The 20130-nt window shown below is 43.8% G+C and overlaps 1 protein-coding gene across 1 annotated transcript in view; it reads right to left on the bottom strand.

The window, feature by feature from the left end:
• Positions 1-9574: 9574 nt before the first annotated feature.
• The window catches only part of Mrps9 (mitochondrial ribosomal protein S9), a 55264-nt gene continuing 44708 nt past the window's right edge, over positions 9575-20130 (bottom strand). Inside the window, exons 6-11 of the mRNA XM_047523036.1 lie at positions 19836-19921; positions 19101-19176; positions 16548-16716; positions 15559-15667; positions 11768-11937; positions 9575-9840 (exon numbers count right to left, since the gene is read on the bottom strand). Of these exons, the coding sequence (XP_047378992.1) occupies positions 9749-9840; positions 11768-11937; positions 15559-15667; positions 16548-16716; positions 19101-19176; positions 19836-19921 (702 nt within the window). The 3' untranslated portion in view covers positions 9575-9748. The remainder of the gene's footprint in view (positions 9841-11767; positions 11938-15558; positions 15668-16547; positions 16717-19100; positions 19177-19835; positions 19922-20130) is intronic.

The raw sequence follows: 20130 nt of genomic DNA on the forward strand, positions 1-20130 counted from the left end.
AGCCTGGAACTCTGAGCTCCATCACCTGCTCCCAGTTCACGTGACAGGTTGTGCGACCCCCCTGCCCCCCCAGAATACCTCCCCCAGCTGTGAGTCATTCCGGCTCCCACTCAGTCGGCACCTCACTTAATTACCTCCTAATTGTTTTTCTCTGTTTGTTGTGTTTCTCTAATTAGACCTGAAGCTCTGAGGACAAAACCTCTGACTTAACTTCTTATTGTAACCCCTACCACTGGACCCAAAGGAGTTATCAGTAAACACACGCCGACAGGGAGAAGAACCCAGACTGCACATGACAGGCAGGCAGGGAGGCTGCCACCTTCTCCTGATTGGAATGTTTTTATGGAGAAATCAGTAGTGAGGGTCTTCAACTGGTGGGAAAACTTTATTTCTGTGCCTTCCATGTGCCAGAGCCCAGACATTAAGGCTGAGCAGATCCCTACCCCTGCCTTTGATCCACTTCCGCTTCCGGTTCGCCCCCACCCAGGAGGAACTGTGATAGATGCTGGACAGAAGATAGGAGAGGACCAGCCAGGAGGCAGCAACCCGGCTGCAGGGTAGGGGCCCAGGCATCACGGTGGGTGGGATGAGCCTGGAAAGATGGACAGGAAGACAGAGCAGTTCAACCAACTCCTCAACTATGGCTTGGAGAGGACTCAGACACGTCCTTCAGGCCTAAAATCTCTCTTTTAAGATAGCCCAGGGACATCCTGGGCAGGGTCTGTGTAACCTGCCACCTTTGGGGAAGAAGGTCCTCTGTGTTCTTGGAATTGTCCCTTCTCCTACTGGAAAACAGATTTCAACAGCTGGTGCCCTTGTTCCAACACGTTCCCAGCTCTAGAGTCAGCTCAGCGAGAGATTTCTGGCCTCTTTGAGATTTTGTTTTTCTCTTTTGGCAGCACTGGGGATTGAACTTGCCTCGCCTCGCACGTGCTAGGCAAGGGCTCTACGGCTGAGCTACCTCCCCAGGTCCTGGCATCTTTGGGATGAACCCTGGGAGGCCCAGGTATGGAAATGTGAGAGCTGAAGTGGGGATTCTGATTCTGCGCAGGAGGGGAGGAAGCAGACAGTGGAGAGGAGGGCGCTGGGGCATGTCATCCCTGGGGCCTGGGCGAGTCCTTGCAGCAAGAGCCTGTCCCAGTCTTCTCTCAGGAATGCTGGGCACCCTGAGAGTTTCTCCAATTCCTCTTTTCAGCTTAAAAATAGTCCAAGTTGGGCTTTCACAACCTGTAACCAAGAGTCCTAATGTAACCTAATAGAACTGAACTGAAAAGGTAATATTCAGCCTTCTTATCTATTAAACACCGCTATGAAACCCACCTTCCCTCACCAGCTCCTCCCCTCGCTTCAAAGAAGCAATATTCCGAAATTACAAAGGAGAAAGTCAACTTAATAGTGAGGGACACTGTGAAGGAGCTGTTATTCCACCAGAGTAATGATGGGTCCTTGGTGGAGAAGGTTGACGGAGAGGTTAGACACATCGTGGAGGCTTGGGACGAATCTTTCATTCTTGACACAGACGGGGACCTCACGCTGTTAAGCTGGTTCCCCGGAGATGTTTCGATCTTTTTTAGGAGAAGTACAATCAAGTACAAATTTCAAAGGAATAAATTTTGAAATTCTCCTGCAGTTTTCATAGAAGATCCAAAAACCGTCTGACTTTTGTTAAAGCGTAAGTGACTCAGTGGAAAGTAATATTAAAACCAAGGTCTTGCTGAGTATCCCATAACCTTCACTGAATGTTTACTAACAAGGGCTTATAATTGTCCACATGTGTCCTTTACAGCTCAGAAGCATCTCAAGGACCTGAGATTCACCCCAAGAATATAACCACTGAAAGAACGAGGTTCCTTGGGAACCAAGGTTCCTTGGGAGAGTAGACTACTTACTGATCCTCAGCAGCAAACGGGCACAGCTGGCCTGGTCTTGTTTACACCGACTGACCCTCTGTACGTCTCTGATTCTTGAGACCCTGCTCCCTTTGGTTACTTGCTTTGGTTGACTTTCGGAGTCACTAATTCTGGAGGTTACCGGTTAACAAACTCCCACCAGCTCTGTAGGTGACAGCTCGACACATGGGTCATGATGATAAGGTCGTCTATGTTACTTTTCAAAGACTTGAAAACCATTTTGTCAAAACCAACTGCTTCCGCACTTGGGTCTGCACAGGTGACTCATGGTGACCCAGTGTCAGAGGGCAGAAACTCTACCTGAGCATAATAAATACCCCTATTTTCTGAACACGCATCACATGAAGACACCATGAAGATTCATTACATGTGTTCAGACTTCAATCGCCAATCACCAATCTTTCACTTTTGGCACCCACGTAATTATTTATAATATACTTTTTGTGAAATGACAAAAATTCTTTGGTAAGATTTTGCTCACTCTGTTGAAGTTTAGTAGTTTTTATAGCTTCGTGTTCAAAGATTACTTTCAACTTGTAGTAAAGGTTTTATGGAATAAGTTTTTTAACTAAAGGCTAAAAATAAGGAGAAAAATGTCTGTACCTTATGAAGTCATTCACCAAAAAAGGTAATCACCATTTTTGTGAGATTATTACTTTTCCTTGCTTCTCCTTTCTACTTAACATTCATATTCACATATGATAACATAATGATCTTGCTCATAAATACCTGTGAGCTCCTCGTGGGGCTGTTGAGTACGGCTGCCTGTCTTCGTGAGGGGCTGACACACGACTGTGAGGCTTCCTGAATCAGGCCTAGACTTAGTTCACAGGCATGGAAACAACTTCAAATTGCTCCAAGGTTTACCTCATTCATGTTTTGTTTTTTCTGAGCAGTCAGTGAGCTTGGTGCTAAGGAAGGAAAATAATGCACCAACTGGTTTTGTCACTCTTCTTCAAGGAAACCACTGACACCGCCTCCTCCACTCCTTTCCTTTTCCAAACTCTTGGATAACTGTGCACTTTTATACAACCAAGGGACAGAGGTCAAAGACGGTGAGGTGTCCCCACCAATGGCACTGGATCCTGGAAGTCTTGGGGACGTGCACTTTCTCCCCAGTGCATAAATGAGTCATCGAGGATTAAGAAGGTCAACGTGTCTGAGATCACACCCAAACTCCAGAGACTGTGTCCGAACCACCCACACACAGTCTCAGCTCATCTTTTATAAAATTTTTTTTTTCCACTATGAATAGCACGTGCATCACACTTGCGAAGCACGAGGAAGTGGACCCTCATGGACCCCCCTCCCAGCTTCAGGTAGAGGTCATTGCCATGACCTCAGCTCCCACCTAGCACATGCCCTGTTGCCACAGCATCCTGCTGACCTCTGCCCCACTTCACCTGCTGGGTTCAGTGCTGTCCACGAAAGGCAGACTTGCTTCTAGGGATGGATCTGTTTGCGTGTGTCATGTAAGTCTGGACCTATGACCAGAAACACACACGTAAACTCTAGAAACGATTTCACTGTTCTGCAGACCTCTGAGAGCTACAGTTTCCCTACATATGCTTTATCATTCCAACCAGGACACTTGGGGAATAAAAAGGGGCCTAGGTAGTACTGATGCTGGGTAACGGGGTGGCTGGGCTAGCCTGGTCCTCTGAGCAGTGCGATCACCTTGTCAGCGAGTAGCCAGCAATGAGTGGTGACATGCAGGCAAGGTCACGGGTTTTCTTTAAATGACTTCAGGGTCCTTCTTTAAGCTACTTCCAAAGTAGACCAGAAAACAAAGGGTGGTAGCTCATTTGCAGAAAATAAACAGAAGCAAAATGAGCTAATTGGGAAATATGCCAAGAGAAAAGGATTAACGGGACTAACTCCTGACAGGGTCCATTGATGTTGACGTAAAGCCAGGAGTTCTGGCTCCAAGTGTCTCCAATTGTCTGGGATGGAAGATTCCTATGGAAGCACAGGTGCACTAAGGTAACTTCCGACTGGCTATTGACCCCGGTGTCTACATTAACATGGGATTGATTTGTAGAGGAAGCCCCACGAAATAGGATGGACACCGTGACAGTTCCGGAGAGGACCAACTAAGGTCAAAAACTCCACCGCTGACATGAAGGAGTTGAACACCTGATTGGCAAAAAATACAGAAGGCGGTCCCCAGTTTTCCTGGTAAACATCGAACAGTAAGAACACTTGGGGACAGCATTGTCTCCTTTGTCGTTCTCTGCTTGGAGACGGCCCACTCTCTCCCTTGAGAGTGCTTTTTGCTGAAGTCTCATTTTTCTTTTGCTTTATTTTCACCTCACTTTCACTTCTGACAAAGTTCTCTTGCATGACTTTGGTGTCTGACTTTACATTTTCTTTCCTTGGAACACAAGAGCTGAGGTGTGGAGTTCCCTGCTTTCCTGTGGCAACGCCACTCCGACCCCAGTCAACACTGCTGTCTCCTAACAGATCCCCCCACCTCTCCAGGAAGCTTCTTGTCACATGGGCCACTCTGTCCTCATGACAATCCCTTCCTGATGGATGGACAGCATCTCCCTGGGTGAGAGGAGGGCTCTAGTTGCAGAGCAGAGTATAAACGCTACTTATTCAGTACTCACCCATCCTTTGGGATGAGACTTAAATTCTAGGTGCTACGTCAGGTCTTCTGACTGTACTAAACCAAGTTAGCCCAAGCTTCCTGCTTTGGTCTCCTCATGGCATCCCTGCCCCCCAGAGACTCAGAGTACCAGCCAGGTTCCAGGTGTCCACCTGGCTTGGGCACTCACTGGATGGATGACTTGGGACAAGTTACTCAACCTCTCCGAGTGCTGATTCTCTCAGTATCTACCCCAGGGTTACCATGAGGACTGAACACATTTTCTTATTTGGCGCTGGGGGTTGAACCCAGGGATTCACACAGCTAAGCATGTGCTCTCCCATCGAGCAACGAGCTATGCCCCCCGCCCCTTGGATGAGTTCTCATTTTAAAATATTTACGACAGTACTTGACACAGAGTGGGAGCTCTTGTTGCTATCTCAAGACAATAATCGGATCCAACGATCGTTTGACTTCCCCAATGTGTGAACACAGATGTTCAGAAAATACTTCCCAATAGTTTTATTAGGAATGAGCATGTTTTAGTCAGCTTTTTTTAGCTGCTGTGACTAAAAGACCCAACCTGAATGACTTTAGAATAGGAAACGTTTATTTAAGGGCTCACAGTTTCAGAGGTCTCAGTCCATAGACGGCCAGCTCCACTCCTCAGGGCTCCAGGTGAGGCTGAACATCATGGCGGAGAGCGTGGCAGAGGGAAGCAGCTCGCACGATGACCAGGAAGCAGAGAGAGAGACTCCACTTGCCAGATACAAATACATACCCGAAGTCATGCCCCCAAGGTCCCACCACCTCCCGCCACACCCAACCACCTTGTTGCCACTCGTGAATCCCTCTCAGGGGATTCGGCACTGATGGGTTAAGGCTCTCACAACCCAGCCATTTCTCCTCCGAACCTTCTTGCATTGTCTCACACGGAGCTTCCGGGGGACCCCTCACGTGCAAACCGTAACAGGCATTCAAAACAAAGGTAGCCGGGGTATCTGAGAAGGCCAAGAATCAGGGGCTGGGAAATGACTGTTGCCTGCTCTGCAGGGACTTGGGGACAAATGCGCCTGTCCCCAAACTGCGGAAAGGGCCAAGGGTGAGCCTGGGTGTGCTCCCTCCTCTTCCTCGGCTGCCTGGCATCAGCGTTCTCCACTCGCCAGTTCCTAGGTGGTGGTCACATCAGAGCAGATGGCCCAGGACTTTTAAAGTCCGTCTTACTTGACTGTCACAAAATGGCAGGAGGGGCTGGGAGGACAGATAATAAACCCAAGCTGGAGTGAGGAAATCGAGGCTCAGGGTAGAACCACGGGAAGAACTGGAAGAAGGTGTGTTTCCTTCCGACAGCCTGCACTTCCTCTCCTGCCAGGTCGCTATCTGACGTCCAGGCCACCTGGGGTTGGCTGTTCCTCCCTCCCGCCACTTCTCCTCTTTGGCTGCCCACTCCCTCCTCCGAATGTACCCTGGCAAGCCTCTGATCCCGGCCTGAGCCTTTGTCTCCTTCCCACTGTATGTCCCTCCTGGACACCCTAGCCCGTTCCAAATCCCCCTTCCATGGGACAACCTCCCCACTGTCGGCAGCTTGACCCTCTTCCACGTCCCAGCCTCTCCTTTCCAAGCTCTTCAGACGTTTGAGGAGGTTCCCGAACCTCGAGAGACCCCTCCAGTGTGGCCTCCACCCAGGGTTTCTTCCAGGGTTCTCAGCTTTCACGTCCCCCGGGGCCTGCTGGACTTCACATTTAACACCTGTACTCCCTCCCCTCAGTCAGGTATCCCATCTGTCCAGGTGAGCTCTGTGCCCACCCTCCTTCCTGTCCTCCATGCCATCCTGGCCGCTGCCTGGCCTGCTTCTTCAGTATTACAACAGCCTCCTGCTGGGTCTCATTTCCTCTGTCCCCACTGCTCCTGCAACAGCTCAGTTAGCCTCCTGAAGCAGACTGTCAAACCTTTCCCAGGAGCTCTGGGTTTAGGAGATTTGCCTCACAGGGAGGCAAGACTTAACAAGGCTCAGACGCTTCGGTTGCATTAAAAACACTATGATCCAGCTGGGCGCGGTGGCGCACGCCTGTAATCCCAGGGCTCGGGAGGCTGAGGCAGGAGGATCGTGAGTTCTAAAGCCAGCCTCAGCAAAAGCGAGGCGCTAAGCAACTCAGTGAGACCCTGTCTCTAAATAAAATAGGGCTGGGGATGTGGCTCAGTGGTTGAGTGCCCTTGAGTTCAAATATATATGTATACATTTTAAAAGGGGTCGTCGTCTTGCTAAAATAAAGTTTGAATCCACTGTTCTAGTATCATTTCATTACTATTACATACATATATAAATATAAACATATATATAAAATATAGAATACATATAAATAAAATATATGTACAATTTTTTAAAAAAAGGATCTTCTAAATACAGATTGAAACTATCATTCTAGTCTCAACTCATCGTATTCTCTCAGAGGGGAAAAGAACAGTTCAGTGGTTTCCAACTGGCAGTAGTGACGTGTGTGGCATCTCGGGCGTCCACACACCCGCCTGCCTCAGCGTCCTCTCCGCTGAGCCCGTCCCTCCCCAGCGCCCCAGGCCTGCCAGCCCTCAGCTCCCAGCACATCCCAGCTTCCTCCTCTCCCTGCCTCTGCATCGCGGTGTCACCCTCCTTCAAGAGCTGGTCTCCTCTCCCTCCTGGTCTTATCATAACAACGCCTATGCCTTTTCTCCTCCCGACACCAAAACCAGACAGTACTGCCGCCCGCTCACCAGGCATGGCCAGGGCTCAGCGGGCGCTCCGCCAGGGCTGACAGAACCACACGCCATCCGCGCCACCTCCACACACACACCACACGGGGGCAGCACTCATCGCTTCTGAGTCAAAGTGGTGAGAGACGCGCTCCAAAGGGGGAGGCTAAATCACCAAGACTGGCCAAGCCTGCCACAGTTCATGTTGTCACCTCAGAATGAATGTTGTAGAGCAACGAGCACAGAAGACATTTCCACAATTACATCTGAGATGAAGAATGTGTTGGGTACCAGAGGATGGATGATCCTTACCGCATTTTCTGTCATTATTGGGCAGGAATGGTCTGATATGTACACACACCTCAGAACTTGTCCAACGTTTCCTAAAACACTGATGAAGACATCAGTACTGTACAATTCTCCATATAAAGGAAAATTAAGGGCCTCTCTCTCTCTCTGTCTCCCTTTTTTTCTGCATGATGTTGGAGATGGAGCCCAGGGTCTGCTCATGCTTGGCAGGGATCTACCACTGAACTACATCCCTCACCCAAGGATCAGTCTTACTTAAACCAATTGCATTGAAGCAGCTTTAAAAGTAGCCCACTCAAGAACACGTGCAAAATCACATCAAGGTTAAAATGCAAGTTTCTTCATTTAAGGGACTTAGGAATTCTTGAGCAAATTCCTCAGTTTAACAGCCATGACTGAGGAGTCCAGCTCCTGGCCAAACACCTGTGTGTGATCGCTGAGGCCTGGCTGCAACCGATGACACACGTCCTTGAAGCGCCGTCGCCTGCACCTGACTGGCCGTCAGCCCGGGACGCAGCCTGCCTGCCCATCCCATGGGTCTTGGCGCAGTGGCCCTCCTAGCCCAGGCGTCTTAATTCTGAGGACCCTGCATCTGTCCTCTTGGGCCAAGATGTTCCTCAGCCACCTTTGCTGAGGCCTCTAGGGGGAGGATCTAGAAGATGTGCTTTCACGTTTTGCTGATCTCAAATGAAATCCAAAATTGATCCAATAAAGAAACTACATATATTATGATTTGGATCTTAAAATGTCCCCAAGGCCCATATGCGAAGCTTGGGTGCCACCCTATGGCAGTGGAACCTTTAGGGGTGGGGGGCTAGATGAAGGAAGTTGGATCATTGTGGGAGTGCCCTTAAAGGGACTAGTGCAACCCTGGCCTCTTTCTCTCTTTCTGCTTCCTAGTCACTGTGAGGTGAGTAGTTTTGGTCCACCACACTCTCTGCCATTGTGTTCTGCCCTGTCCTAGGCCTGGAGCAACAGGACCAAAGTGATCATGGACCAAAACCATAAGCCAAAATAAACATTTCCTCTTTTTAAGTTTATCTCAGGTATTTTGTCACAGTGGCAGAAAGCTGACAAATATATGATAATCTCTCTCTCTCTGTGGAATATCATCCAATCTGAAGGAGATTCAGTCATTTGATAGAACAAGGATGAACTTAAGGACATTATGTTAAATGAAATAAGTCAGGCACAGGAAGACCAATACTGTACCATCAAATTTTGCTATGGAACCTAAAAACACCAAACTCTGAGAGGCAGAAGAGTAGAAGAGTGATTACCAAATGCAGGGGAAATGGGAAGATGTTAATCAAAGGGTAAAAAATAGCAGTTATGAGGGATAAGTCTAGGAATCTAATGTACAATATGATGATTAATAATATTGTATGTCATACTAGAAATCTGGCATGAGAAGGGATTTTAGGTGCTCTTTCCACAGAAAAAAAGGGAGCTATTCGAGACCATGGGTATGTTAATTTGCTTGACTACAGGAACCACTTTACTATGTGTACGAAAGCATCACATCTTACACCTGAAATATATATAATAAAAGATTATTTTTAAAACCCTCCAAATGAAACTGATTCAAAATGGGTTTAGCCTTTGGTTCCCTGTCTCTCAGTGAATGATTAAGGCTCTCCTGTGACCTTCCCCTGGCTGCTGTGGTCACCCGCCTTCGACTGGCAGCTCAGCTCTCTCCAGCTTGGCACAGCTCCTGGCACGGGTGCCTAACTCACCTCACTCTTCTGAATATCACTCTCACCTCTCAAATGACCGCTGCAGCAACTGCTGTGTAGGAAAACAAGAGAACCAGGCAGAATGAGCTCTAGTCTAGGCCTAGCATTAAATCAGCGATGGTCTGGCTCTGGTAGGCTGCTTAATCTTTGAAACAGCCTTTTCAGCTGCAAAATGAGGTAACTTGACTAGATTTTGCTGAATGCTCCTTTCAAGTCTCATATGCCAAGATTTTATGAATTATGTTTCTTCAAACTATCTTTTGAAAAAGTTTAAGTAGAAGAATGAAGTGAACATCCTTTTTAAACTTATTCATTTATTAACTGACAACTTTACAAAGCAGCATTTAAAAATAAATCATCTCACAACTCAAAGAAAGTTCTGCCAGTGCTGCCCTCACTGGCCAGCAGAGGCTGACCGTGTTCTGCCCCGTGCCAGGCCCGAGTTCAGGCTCTCCTTGCCTTTCCGGGAAAGACCTTCAGCGCTTCTTCCAGGTAAACTTTCTCCGGGCTCCCTCTTGGCCTGGCTTCTTCCGTTCCCTGACACGAGGATCAGGAGTAAGGAGTCCGGCTGCAGCAGGAAGAGAGAAGCCTTTATGAGCCATGGAAAACACAGGTTGACTAGCAGAACAGTAGGCGAACCGCATGGGTTTACAGGAATGGTTGTCAGAACAACCCACAGGAAAGCAAGCAGACCCATAAATTTACCCGCCTTGTAAAAACCTCATGATGGCAGTTTGCCTTCGTTCTCCTGGGATATTTTTTCAATTTCTACAACAAACAGCAGTGATGCTGAGTCTGCTTTGCTTATCCTGTCAGAATTATGACTCCTTTTTGGTTTTTAAGCTTGCTCAACTTATATGAAGCTGCTCTCTGTGGGCACTTGCTATTCACCCCAAGGCCTTACCCCACCCGCTTGTTAGTTCTGAGGAGAGCGTCTCAGTGGAGGCAGGAGGTGAGCACGGTGAGGTGTGAGGAAGCACATGGACACCACACCTAGGCAGGTATGTGAACAAACCCATGCGTACAAACAGGACTTGCCAAACATGAGGAAAGAACTGTGTGTTACAATAATTTCTGTGAAAATTATATTCCTTGGTACTTTGTTTCAGAACCTAAAGAACAATTTTTGGAGTTGTACTCTGAGCATAAGCAGTTTATTCTAGAAGGATAAAGTCAGCTTAAATTGGAAGCAGCCTCTCCCCTAATCATCAGGAGCAATTATGTTTCCAGGCAATCACTGAGTCACTCTCAGCAAATGGTCCACACGGAAGCGCCCAGCAGTGGCTGGAGCCAAGGCACGTGAGCAAACCCATGGATTCCCAGAAGACCACCCTGAGAATGCTTGCAAGCTGCTTTTGTAAATGAAGAAACAGACCAAGGTTTTTCTTTCATCTTTTTGCTCTTTCAACACTAGAACTTCTCTTCATTTGATATAAAGCTTAGATAATTTATCAGTAGTCTTTTAATGGCTAAAGAAAACTTAAATCATTTATTATGTACCCAATAAGCCTTTGCACTTACTTGGACTTAAAGGGCACACATGGAATATTTTGGACAAAATATAGATCAAGTTGAAATTCTAAGTAACAATGCTTTATTACTTTCAGATATGTAAAGGAGTTCAAAGTAGTAGAACAGCTAAGCCAAGTATTATCCAATGATTTCACAGTAGTAGATAATGAGAAGATAATACATTTATATAATGCAAGTTGTTCATAAGCAAATGGATTTTCAAAAGACAAAAAATTAAGTAGCCTAAGCCACATGCCTATCCTGGATCCCAGGGGCTGATACTGGAAGGCAGGGAGCAGGCAGATCACCAGCCAGAGAGGGGCTGTGAACCACGGTGCTGGGCAGCTCACACGGGCTGTGTAGCTGGCCACGGTACACAGCACCGCCGTCCTCTCGTAATGCAGAGAACCTTTGGCTCAAACCTCTCAGATTTATTATAGATGTTCAGGTAGCACCCAATGGAAGAAGCAAGTGTCCATCCTTCTCCCCACAGTGCAGATTCTTGTATACACCCTCAAGTGAAGGGGCCACACCGAGTGGAGTAAAAAAAATCACAAATCTCCCTTAATCCTGGAGAGAAATACCTAAGGTGCTTTATCATTAACCAAGCAGTTATTACAAATTTCTATGATAAAATTAAAACAAGCAATCTGTCTCAAAATGCAACTGAACCCAGTGCTTGTTAAACTGGACTAAAGTTTACACCTTAAGGTCAAAGTAAACCTCCCTCGTCCTTGGGACTGGATAATTTAGCAGGCATCATATGGAGTGTGTCCCCCTTTTCTTGTTCTAATTCAAGTTCACTTTGTAGAAATCAAACCTGAATAATACTGTACAATTCTGGAGCAAGAATGGAGCAGCTGATGAGCTATAAGACCACCTAGTGGACTGAGTATTCTCTGCCTGATTTCAGGTCACCAGTACAAGACTCAGAAAACACCTGTGGGGAGTGGGGGACAGCAGTGTCCCACCCAAATGCATACCTTGTCTCATCCACTCGACCTCATCCTCGGTGATGAAGCTGCACAGGGCTTTTGCCATAGCCAAGCGAATTGCTCCTGCCTGTGCCGACCTCCCGCCCCCCGAGACTGTGCAGGTCACGTCGTGTTTTCCAAGGCGATCAAGGAAGTGAAAAGGGAACATCAACTGTTCTCTAAAGCACACACATTAGAAATAAATCCAGTTAATTCCACCGTAAAGATACAGGACTTCATAAACTGGTGGCATTCTGAATATTAATAAAAATTGATACATGCTAATGTTTCACACTTCTTGTCAATCAATCCATTACACCAAGACTGTAAGTCTTCTCTCTCTCTCTCTCTCTCTCCATATGCAGCAATGCACTTACGGAGTACAGCAATACACTCTCTTACTGGTTACTGGTTCCCTTTGTCTCATGAGAACTTCACGAGGCGTGAAGATAACCTCGTAAAGTCTTGACGCTGGGAAACTCCATTAATCAACTGATCTACCCTTTCTAGATTCAATGATCAGATATAAAATTAATCGGCCTAACCAAGCAATCATCAAATGCCATTTGGATCTTCTAAAGCAAGTACACTGTAACGTATCTGCATAATGTACACTGCTTTACACAGTTACTTTTAAAAAGTTAATGAAACAACATTTAAAACTCCTCTGCCACCAGAAGAACACACACTCCAATGGCAGTTCACCAAGCTGCACAGCTGCAGTCTGGCCTGCTCCCTGGGAGCATGAGGCCCACGTGGTCCCGAGCAGACACCAAAGAAAATGGCACAGACCAAGGCCTGAGCCTTCCCTTGCTCAGCTGAACGCGCATTTACTGAATACCACTTACATGCCACGCATGATGTTCACCATCATCTTTGCACGGACTTTGACTTTGCTATTTTCCCTTACTATTTCTGCTGAACTTTTATTTAGTTTATTTTTATTTTTTCCTGTGGTGACGGGGAGTGAACCCAGGGCCTTTCCTAATTATGTCAGGCAAGCAAGCACTACACCACAGAGTTAGCTGCACTGTCATCCCAGAATTTTTCCTTAGGAAAGTCCATTTATATTGCAATTGCTTTTTCTGACTGACACTGTGGCTTTCTAGATCCCAAATGAAGTTTATTCAACAGTTAAGCCGAGAGATGGATATGGCAGGATATTCAAATGCTACCTTTTACACTACAAGGGCAAGATGACCAGGCAGATGGGCTACCCACAGCCCTCTAAGGCCATAGCAAGTTGAATTTGTGACAATATTATACAGGGAAGACAAAACTCCTAGGACAAGAAAAAACATAAATCTATATTGCCTTTTTAACAAAGACTTCAAAGTAATCAAATCCATATTAGGAAAATAGCAGTATTAAAGTAGTAGCCATATCATCATACCTAAAGAAAATTTAGAGACTGATAATCCAATTCTACCACTGCATCTTCCCAGGAAGAAACAGAAGCCAAGAAAGAACCATGGAATAGTCATGCGCACACATGGGGGAGATGGCTGCAGGTAAATGGGTCTGCAGAGGAAGTAAAGTTCCTGGACATCCATGTGTTTGAGAGCTTCAACACCTGTCTTTACTTTCTAAAATTTCAAGATTACCTAACAAATGCTTATATAAATAAAGAGATTAAAATTCAGAAAACAGATTTCATAATGTAATTTCAGAGATACATCCGTAATGGAGCCAGAGTGGTCAAGGTAAGAAAGAACCATAAAGAAGTTGGTGGACTTCTGTGACAAATTTGTGAACAGATGAAAAAATGCCCTGTAGGGTTAACAACTGAAAACGATGGTGACGCTGCTAGCAACTACCCCAGACTACAAGCCAGCACGCTTGAAAACAGTCGCATGGCATGAAACTATTTCCAGATTCATCGTCTCTCAGGGATCTCAGATGAAATCCTAAGAACCACATTCACTTTGTTCTTTTTTTGTCTCAGCATCATTTCAAAGATAAGTAAATAAAATAAATGATTTCCTTGTTCACATGCTGTCTGAATGCTACTCTTCTGGCACCAAATACATACTCTCTTATTTTTCAGTAATTGATTAAAATGCCAACCCTGTCTCCTCTCTTGCATGGGGGCACTGTGTGAGAGACTATTTCACGTGTAGAGATGGTCAGTTAAGAAGGCACCTGACTGGCTGCCTAGCGACGGAGCACAGGCCTTTCCAGAAAGTACCCCACAGTACTGTGAGGCACACAGGCACGTTCCTTGTAATGGCCAAGGTCACAGAGATAAGAAACAGGACTGGAATCGAGATCCCTGGCTCTGGACTCAGTGGTCTTCCTACTGGTCGGAGGTCACTCTGCCACTGACCAGGTAAGCACCTGTGTTGCTCCTGCGACAGGATGGCCAGCCCACGGCTGGGGGGGCCGCCCCTGCCAAGACTAGCTTGAGGCTGCCCAGCCCAGGTTCTTGATGACAGGAATCGCGCCTAAGGCAGCACTATCTTCACGATGCCCAGCACAAGTCTAGGCACAGAGACAATCCTCACTCAGTGTTTGCTGACTCAAACTTAAGAATAGGATCAAAGGGGGTGAAATAACCGTGAGACCAAGCCAGAGCTGGGACGTGCTTCTAGGTCATTAGGAGTTGTATCTGAACTCAAGTAACAGTCAAATGCCATTCCTCCTTGCGGCTCTTGATGCTGAAGTGCCCGTCCCCAGCAGTAAGGGTCTCTGGGTTTTCCTAAGGGAAGTAAGAACTTCCTCCACCCCTTTCCCTGTGAGGATGACTGCAGAGTTAATTTAATTGATATTAAATAGAGTTAAGAGTGGGCTACTTCTTTACGCAGGCACACAAACAAAATAAGCATACATTTCCTGAGGTAATTATTCTGTCCAGATGCTTATGCCACTTCAGAACAGTCCCCTTCTCCTTACGTGAGCACTGGGATCAGAGGAGCTTCGGTCCTTTTGACCTTAATGTACCGTCGCAGTGCATTCAGGGAACAGGAGAAGGAATAGGACAGGAGGAACTAATCATATGGAATTTCTGTTACTCATGGATAATGACAGTAACTACTGGAAAAATAATAACCATCTTAAGAAGAGGCCTTTATACAGGGACTCCCAAGAGCTCAAAGAGGAGTACATTTAGGGATTAGAAGAACTGTAATATCTATTTATGATGAATGTGTTTCTCCATGGGATACAAAGTTTGAAAATATGACTGCCACATTTAGCACTGAAAACTAAGCAAAGCTGATGAGCTCTTATTTCAACTTATAAAACATTTTGTATCCTACAGTACCAGGTTTCTTTGCTTGCTCGATATATGTATAATCAACTTCCTTTAACAGGGAAAAAAATCCAAAAAAATAAAGCTGACTTTTTCTAGTATTGATGATCAGGAAAAACAAACATAAACCACAAGTGACGGGCTGGTACTTTTCCCACCCAGTGGCCTAAGGCAGGTGCAAGCGCTAAGGTCACTTTCTGTGGCTGCTGTGTTGCTTTGTGTGCAGCCACTCCCAAACTAGAAGATGGAAACCTGCTTTGCTTACGTTTTGGCATAACCTGCATTTATAATGTAAGATCTCTTTAAGACTACTTAAATTCCAGTGTGATCTCACAGAGGGGAAGAGTCAATTAAGGAGGATTTAAAGAGATGCTTTTTCAAAAATCCAGAAAACTGCTTACAGATAAATAAACAGCGTCCAGTTAGCTAGTTTGATATATTAGTAAAGAGACACAACCAAACAGAATTAGAAAACAACAAGCCTACTTACCTGATCATGATCTGCTCTAGAGCATATTCTCTTTATAAACAAGCTAAATAAAAACCGAACCTGTCCTGTGTGATTGGAAAGTACAGCAGATAATCGGCTCCATTCACTGTTATTCTTCCACTTCCGTGTTCATAAACAACTGCTTCTGCTTTGGCACTCTTTCTTCTACCTTTAAAAATTTAAAGTTCCTATTAGTATTCAGCATAAGGACCTGGGCTTTGAGATAGGACAAAACTACATTAAAATTAGTTTTCCCAGAAGAGCAACATACAATACTACTTCTAGGAAAGTCCTATAACTATGTAAGTCAAACAACAGGAAAACAGGTAAGTGCATACAACTGAAGTAACAGAGCTTACCATGGGGTAATTTTGATCTACAAGTTTATTCTACAACACTGCAATTATTTCAGTTTCAATAGTCAACAGTCGTTCATATTCAATTGTCTTATTAAAAAAAGCAATTTACATAATGATCTTTTATCATCAATAGAAATATACCTAATAATTTAAATTTTAAGAATATGTGAATAGTGTAATGACACGTAAAAGAAAAGCAAGGAATCCTCAGGAAAGGTCATTAATTCATTCAATATGATGGCTGAAAATGACAAAGGGACAATGTTAAATTTTTGAGAGCTGCAAAACATAATTCAGTAGGCCAATTCTTACAGGACAGAATGTGTCAAATCTCTGAGGGTCTAGTTCTCATGTTACATAGCTTTTGCATCTGACATGTATATTTCACTGAGCATGTTTTAGTTTTTGAGAAGAAACCTTTACTATCAATATTTTATTGATCCTTCCATTGGAAAATGTGAACAGAATAGTTGACATGATCATGTAGGAATGACTCTTTTTCTTGGGACACTGTTAAGATTGAGTTAAATTGTAAGATTTCAAAAACTTCAACAGAATCTTGAAATTAGGAAATCCAATGTAGCAGTAGCAAAAGCAAATCAAATGGATACCACAGAGCAATAGCAAATGAAAACAATTAGAGCTTCTCAGTCTTCACCAGATTCGTTTCCTCTCCTGGAATGTCGTTACCTTCACTTGTGCTGAAGGCTCTTCCCTGCTCGTCATACTGCACAGGTTCAATCAGTTGCTTTTTTGATTGAATAGCTACACTTCTGCGAAACTTCTGCACAAATTTTTCTTCAGCAGGATCACACTGCAATGTCAATAACTTTTCTAGCAGCTGAATGAACCGCACATACTGCAGACAATAAAAATTCATTAGAAGACGCAAGTGTAATTGCATTTGCTAAATTTTTTCTATTTTTATATACTTGATCTTTCCAATGTTGCTTTTCTTGATGAATTTTGACAGGATGACACTTCGGCATCTTCATGCTGCTTTTAAAACAGCATGCAGATGCATCACTTCTCCTGTGTATCTTTAGTGCTAAGTCCTTTCTTTTTGAGAAACAAAGAGATTTATCATTCAAAGAAAAATCAGTTCCTCTGGATTATGATTATGAAACTGAGATTTAAATTCATTTTCAAAAAATATTTAGAGGATCTTCAAGTGTAATTTCCACTCTTTTATTATAAGTCTATCAAAAGAAACATTAGAAATGATTTTCAGTAAGTTATGTATAGTAAAATGGGAAGAGTCTGATTTTGAGAAAGTGCACCTCTTAAATTATATTTCATAATACATTTGGCAAATATATTTTTGGCTGTTCAAGCTGTGTTACTTTAATGTTTATGATTTCCTTTAAAACTGAACAATCAAGCTATTTAAAAATTCAAGAGATACTTGACTTAAAGGGCAACCTCTTGAAATAAATTATCCTTGCTACTCTGTGCATTTTTTTTAATAGTTCTTGAACATGTGATTAGAAAGTAAACAACTTGGTATTAACCCCTTAAAATTAGAAGTCAGAATAATCATTCTAAAGTGTTTATGGAGAAGGAAACAACTAATACTTGAGATCCTTAGTTAATATGGATTGTGAATTCCAGTTTTGATCACTTTTCTTTGCCAGCCCTAAAAAAAAATCATACTCAATTTTGTCACCATTTGCCTTTATAGTGAAAATTTACCAATAATAATTTAAAATATTTAGGAATTTCATTGGTAAAATTAATATTAAAGAAACGTCTTCATATACAGCTTTGTGGGATGCAATAATAGAAACAGCAACTTTCCAAGGAAGGGTGTAAATACTTAGCTGCCTGTGGTCCCAGGCCCGAGAGCGCTCCGGTTTCCCCCCACTCACTGGCCTACGTCCTTTGTTCTCAGCTGGTCTCTCAACTGCACCTCACACACTCCTGTGACCATGCTTTAGACTGCAAAGAATCACTATAGGTATAAAGGCCTTGCTTGTAAACTAAGCTTGAAGTTTAAGTAGTCACAGATTACTCCCACTTCCCTTGGTTTGATGCCAATCACAAACTTCAGGATTTATTCTGATATTCAGTACCCCTAAAATATAGAAGGTTATCATATACTGTCTGTTTTTATTTTCATAATTGCATGACTGTATTTGTCCTTGGGACAGTTCCAAAGTGGGGAAAAAATCTGAATTTTTAAAAAAATCACAGTACTTAGAAAACAAAAGAAATAATGGAATGATGCACATGGTGAAGAAGCAAAGAGATTTTTCAGTTTGATTCAAGTGCAGCAATACTTGGCAGTTAGGATGTTAAAAATCAACTCCAGATCTACCACTAACCAAACGTCTGACACCTTGTTTAAGGAAGCTGCAACTTTTCCAAATCATTAATGTCTCCAATATGCTAAAAAAGAAAAAGAGCAACCAAAGTACACAACTTAGACTCCACACGGTGGCAGGAACTCACAATGCCAGTCACTGCCATGGAAAAAAATAATCCTTCTTGGGAGGACTTGTGTGATTTATCTCCACTTGAATCTGACAGAAAGTCATGCAAATTTAGAATGTCAAAATGTTTAAAACATCAAATTACTTCTGATCATGTCCGGCTATATTATTAGAACATTCAACAAAGTAAGACTGCAATCAAGGTCTGAAGTAGGGCTGGCGGGGTCCCAGACTTCACAGAGCGTAAGATTCACCTGGGAAGTGTGCCAAGGAGAGGGATTCCTGGGTGACCCCTTGAGATTCTGCCCCAGGTCGAGGGGGAGACTTAGGACACTGCAGTTTGGAAAAAGCCCTCCAAGTGACACACAGGTGGGGTTTACAGATCCCAAGGTGAAACCATTGACCTTTCAGACAGGGCACATGTGGTGAGACAGGTGAGACAGATTCCATGTGCTACATTCCTTTGCTACTTAACCTGCAATGGCTCCACGCGCTCATCATTAGCTTGTTAAATTAGTTATTGGCCTTACTGAAGGAGACAAAACGACATCTGCTGCACTCCTCTAAAACAACTGGCAGAGGACAAAAGGGCTCTTAAAACAGAGGACCTGGAGACTGGACATTTCACCTTCCTTACCACAGGTAAGGCCCTCCTCCCATGGCAGAAATAGACAAGGAATATGTTTCAAAAAGAAAAATTGTCCAAGGAACACCTGCCTCTGAAGACTGTTACTATTAGGATCCTTAATACAGCAATTGTCTGCATTCTTATGACACAGGTCTCCTTAAACTGAAAAGATTAATTACTCACATCTTGATCTGACAGTTTTTCCACTAACATTTCTTCTAGTTCCTCCTTAATCAGCCATCTGCTGCCAATCAGGTCTCTGTTAAAATATCACATATATTCTCTTTTTAATTAACCATGCAATTAGTGTTATATCACAAAAGATCTCACATATAAGAGGCAATTCATGATTTGAAAACAAATTTTCATATTATATAGTAGTACATTCGTCCAAGGAATTTTGAGAAATATTATTCCATTTCCTCAATCTCCTTTAGAAAAGGCACTAACATTACCAAATGTTATGTTCAAGGAGTTCAATCCATAGACTAAAGTAGTAATAAAATCCAAATAAAAGACTAGGGACACACGACTTAAGGTGTGTTCATTGATCTGTCTTTTGCACAAGAAAAAAGGTGAATAGCTAGGCCAAAATTTAACATTGGCTGTATAGGCTGAGGGATCTGACCTATTACTGCTTGCCAAATGCAAGTACAAGCCTTGAAATACCACACAAAAGAAAAACCCAGAAAGCACACAAATGCTGGATAAATGTGCGGCTATCCACATAAAAATTCTGAGGACGTCAAATTCAAACACAGTAATTTAATACATAAATCTTGAAGTAGCAGAAAAATAACCTCAATATTTGCTTCCTCCTAAACAAAAATAACCCGTTACTTGGAATGCTAAGTAAGTTAAGAGGCATGTTTCAGAGTTCAAAATCTACATATGCTCTAATGCAAGGCAAGAACTTACTTGGTTTCTGTTTTTTCTGGAAGTAGACCTTTGGCTCGCAACTGATTTTGATGTTTTTCTATCTGGAGTAGTTTTCCATATACTTCCTATGGCAAATAAAATATACAAGCTAAAATAAGAGAGATGGTACATCATTACTTACAATATAGTTTATATTTTCTCACTGTGAGTACTCCTTATTTTAATGTGACCTCCTCAGTCTAGCTGCAGAGTAAATAAAATGAAAATGCTTTTGAATAAAACTATTTCTCATCCGAACTAAAAGATGATAGAGTAGTCTGAATGAGAATTCAGT

This window comes from Sciurus carolinensis, chromosome 13 (genome assembly GCF_902686445.1).
Source record: "Sciurus carolinensis chromosome 13, mSciCar1.2, whole genome shotgun sequence".
Taxonomy (NCBI): domain Eukaryota; kingdom Metazoa; phylum Chordata; class Mammalia; order Rodentia; family Sciuridae; genus Sciurus; species Sciurus carolinensis.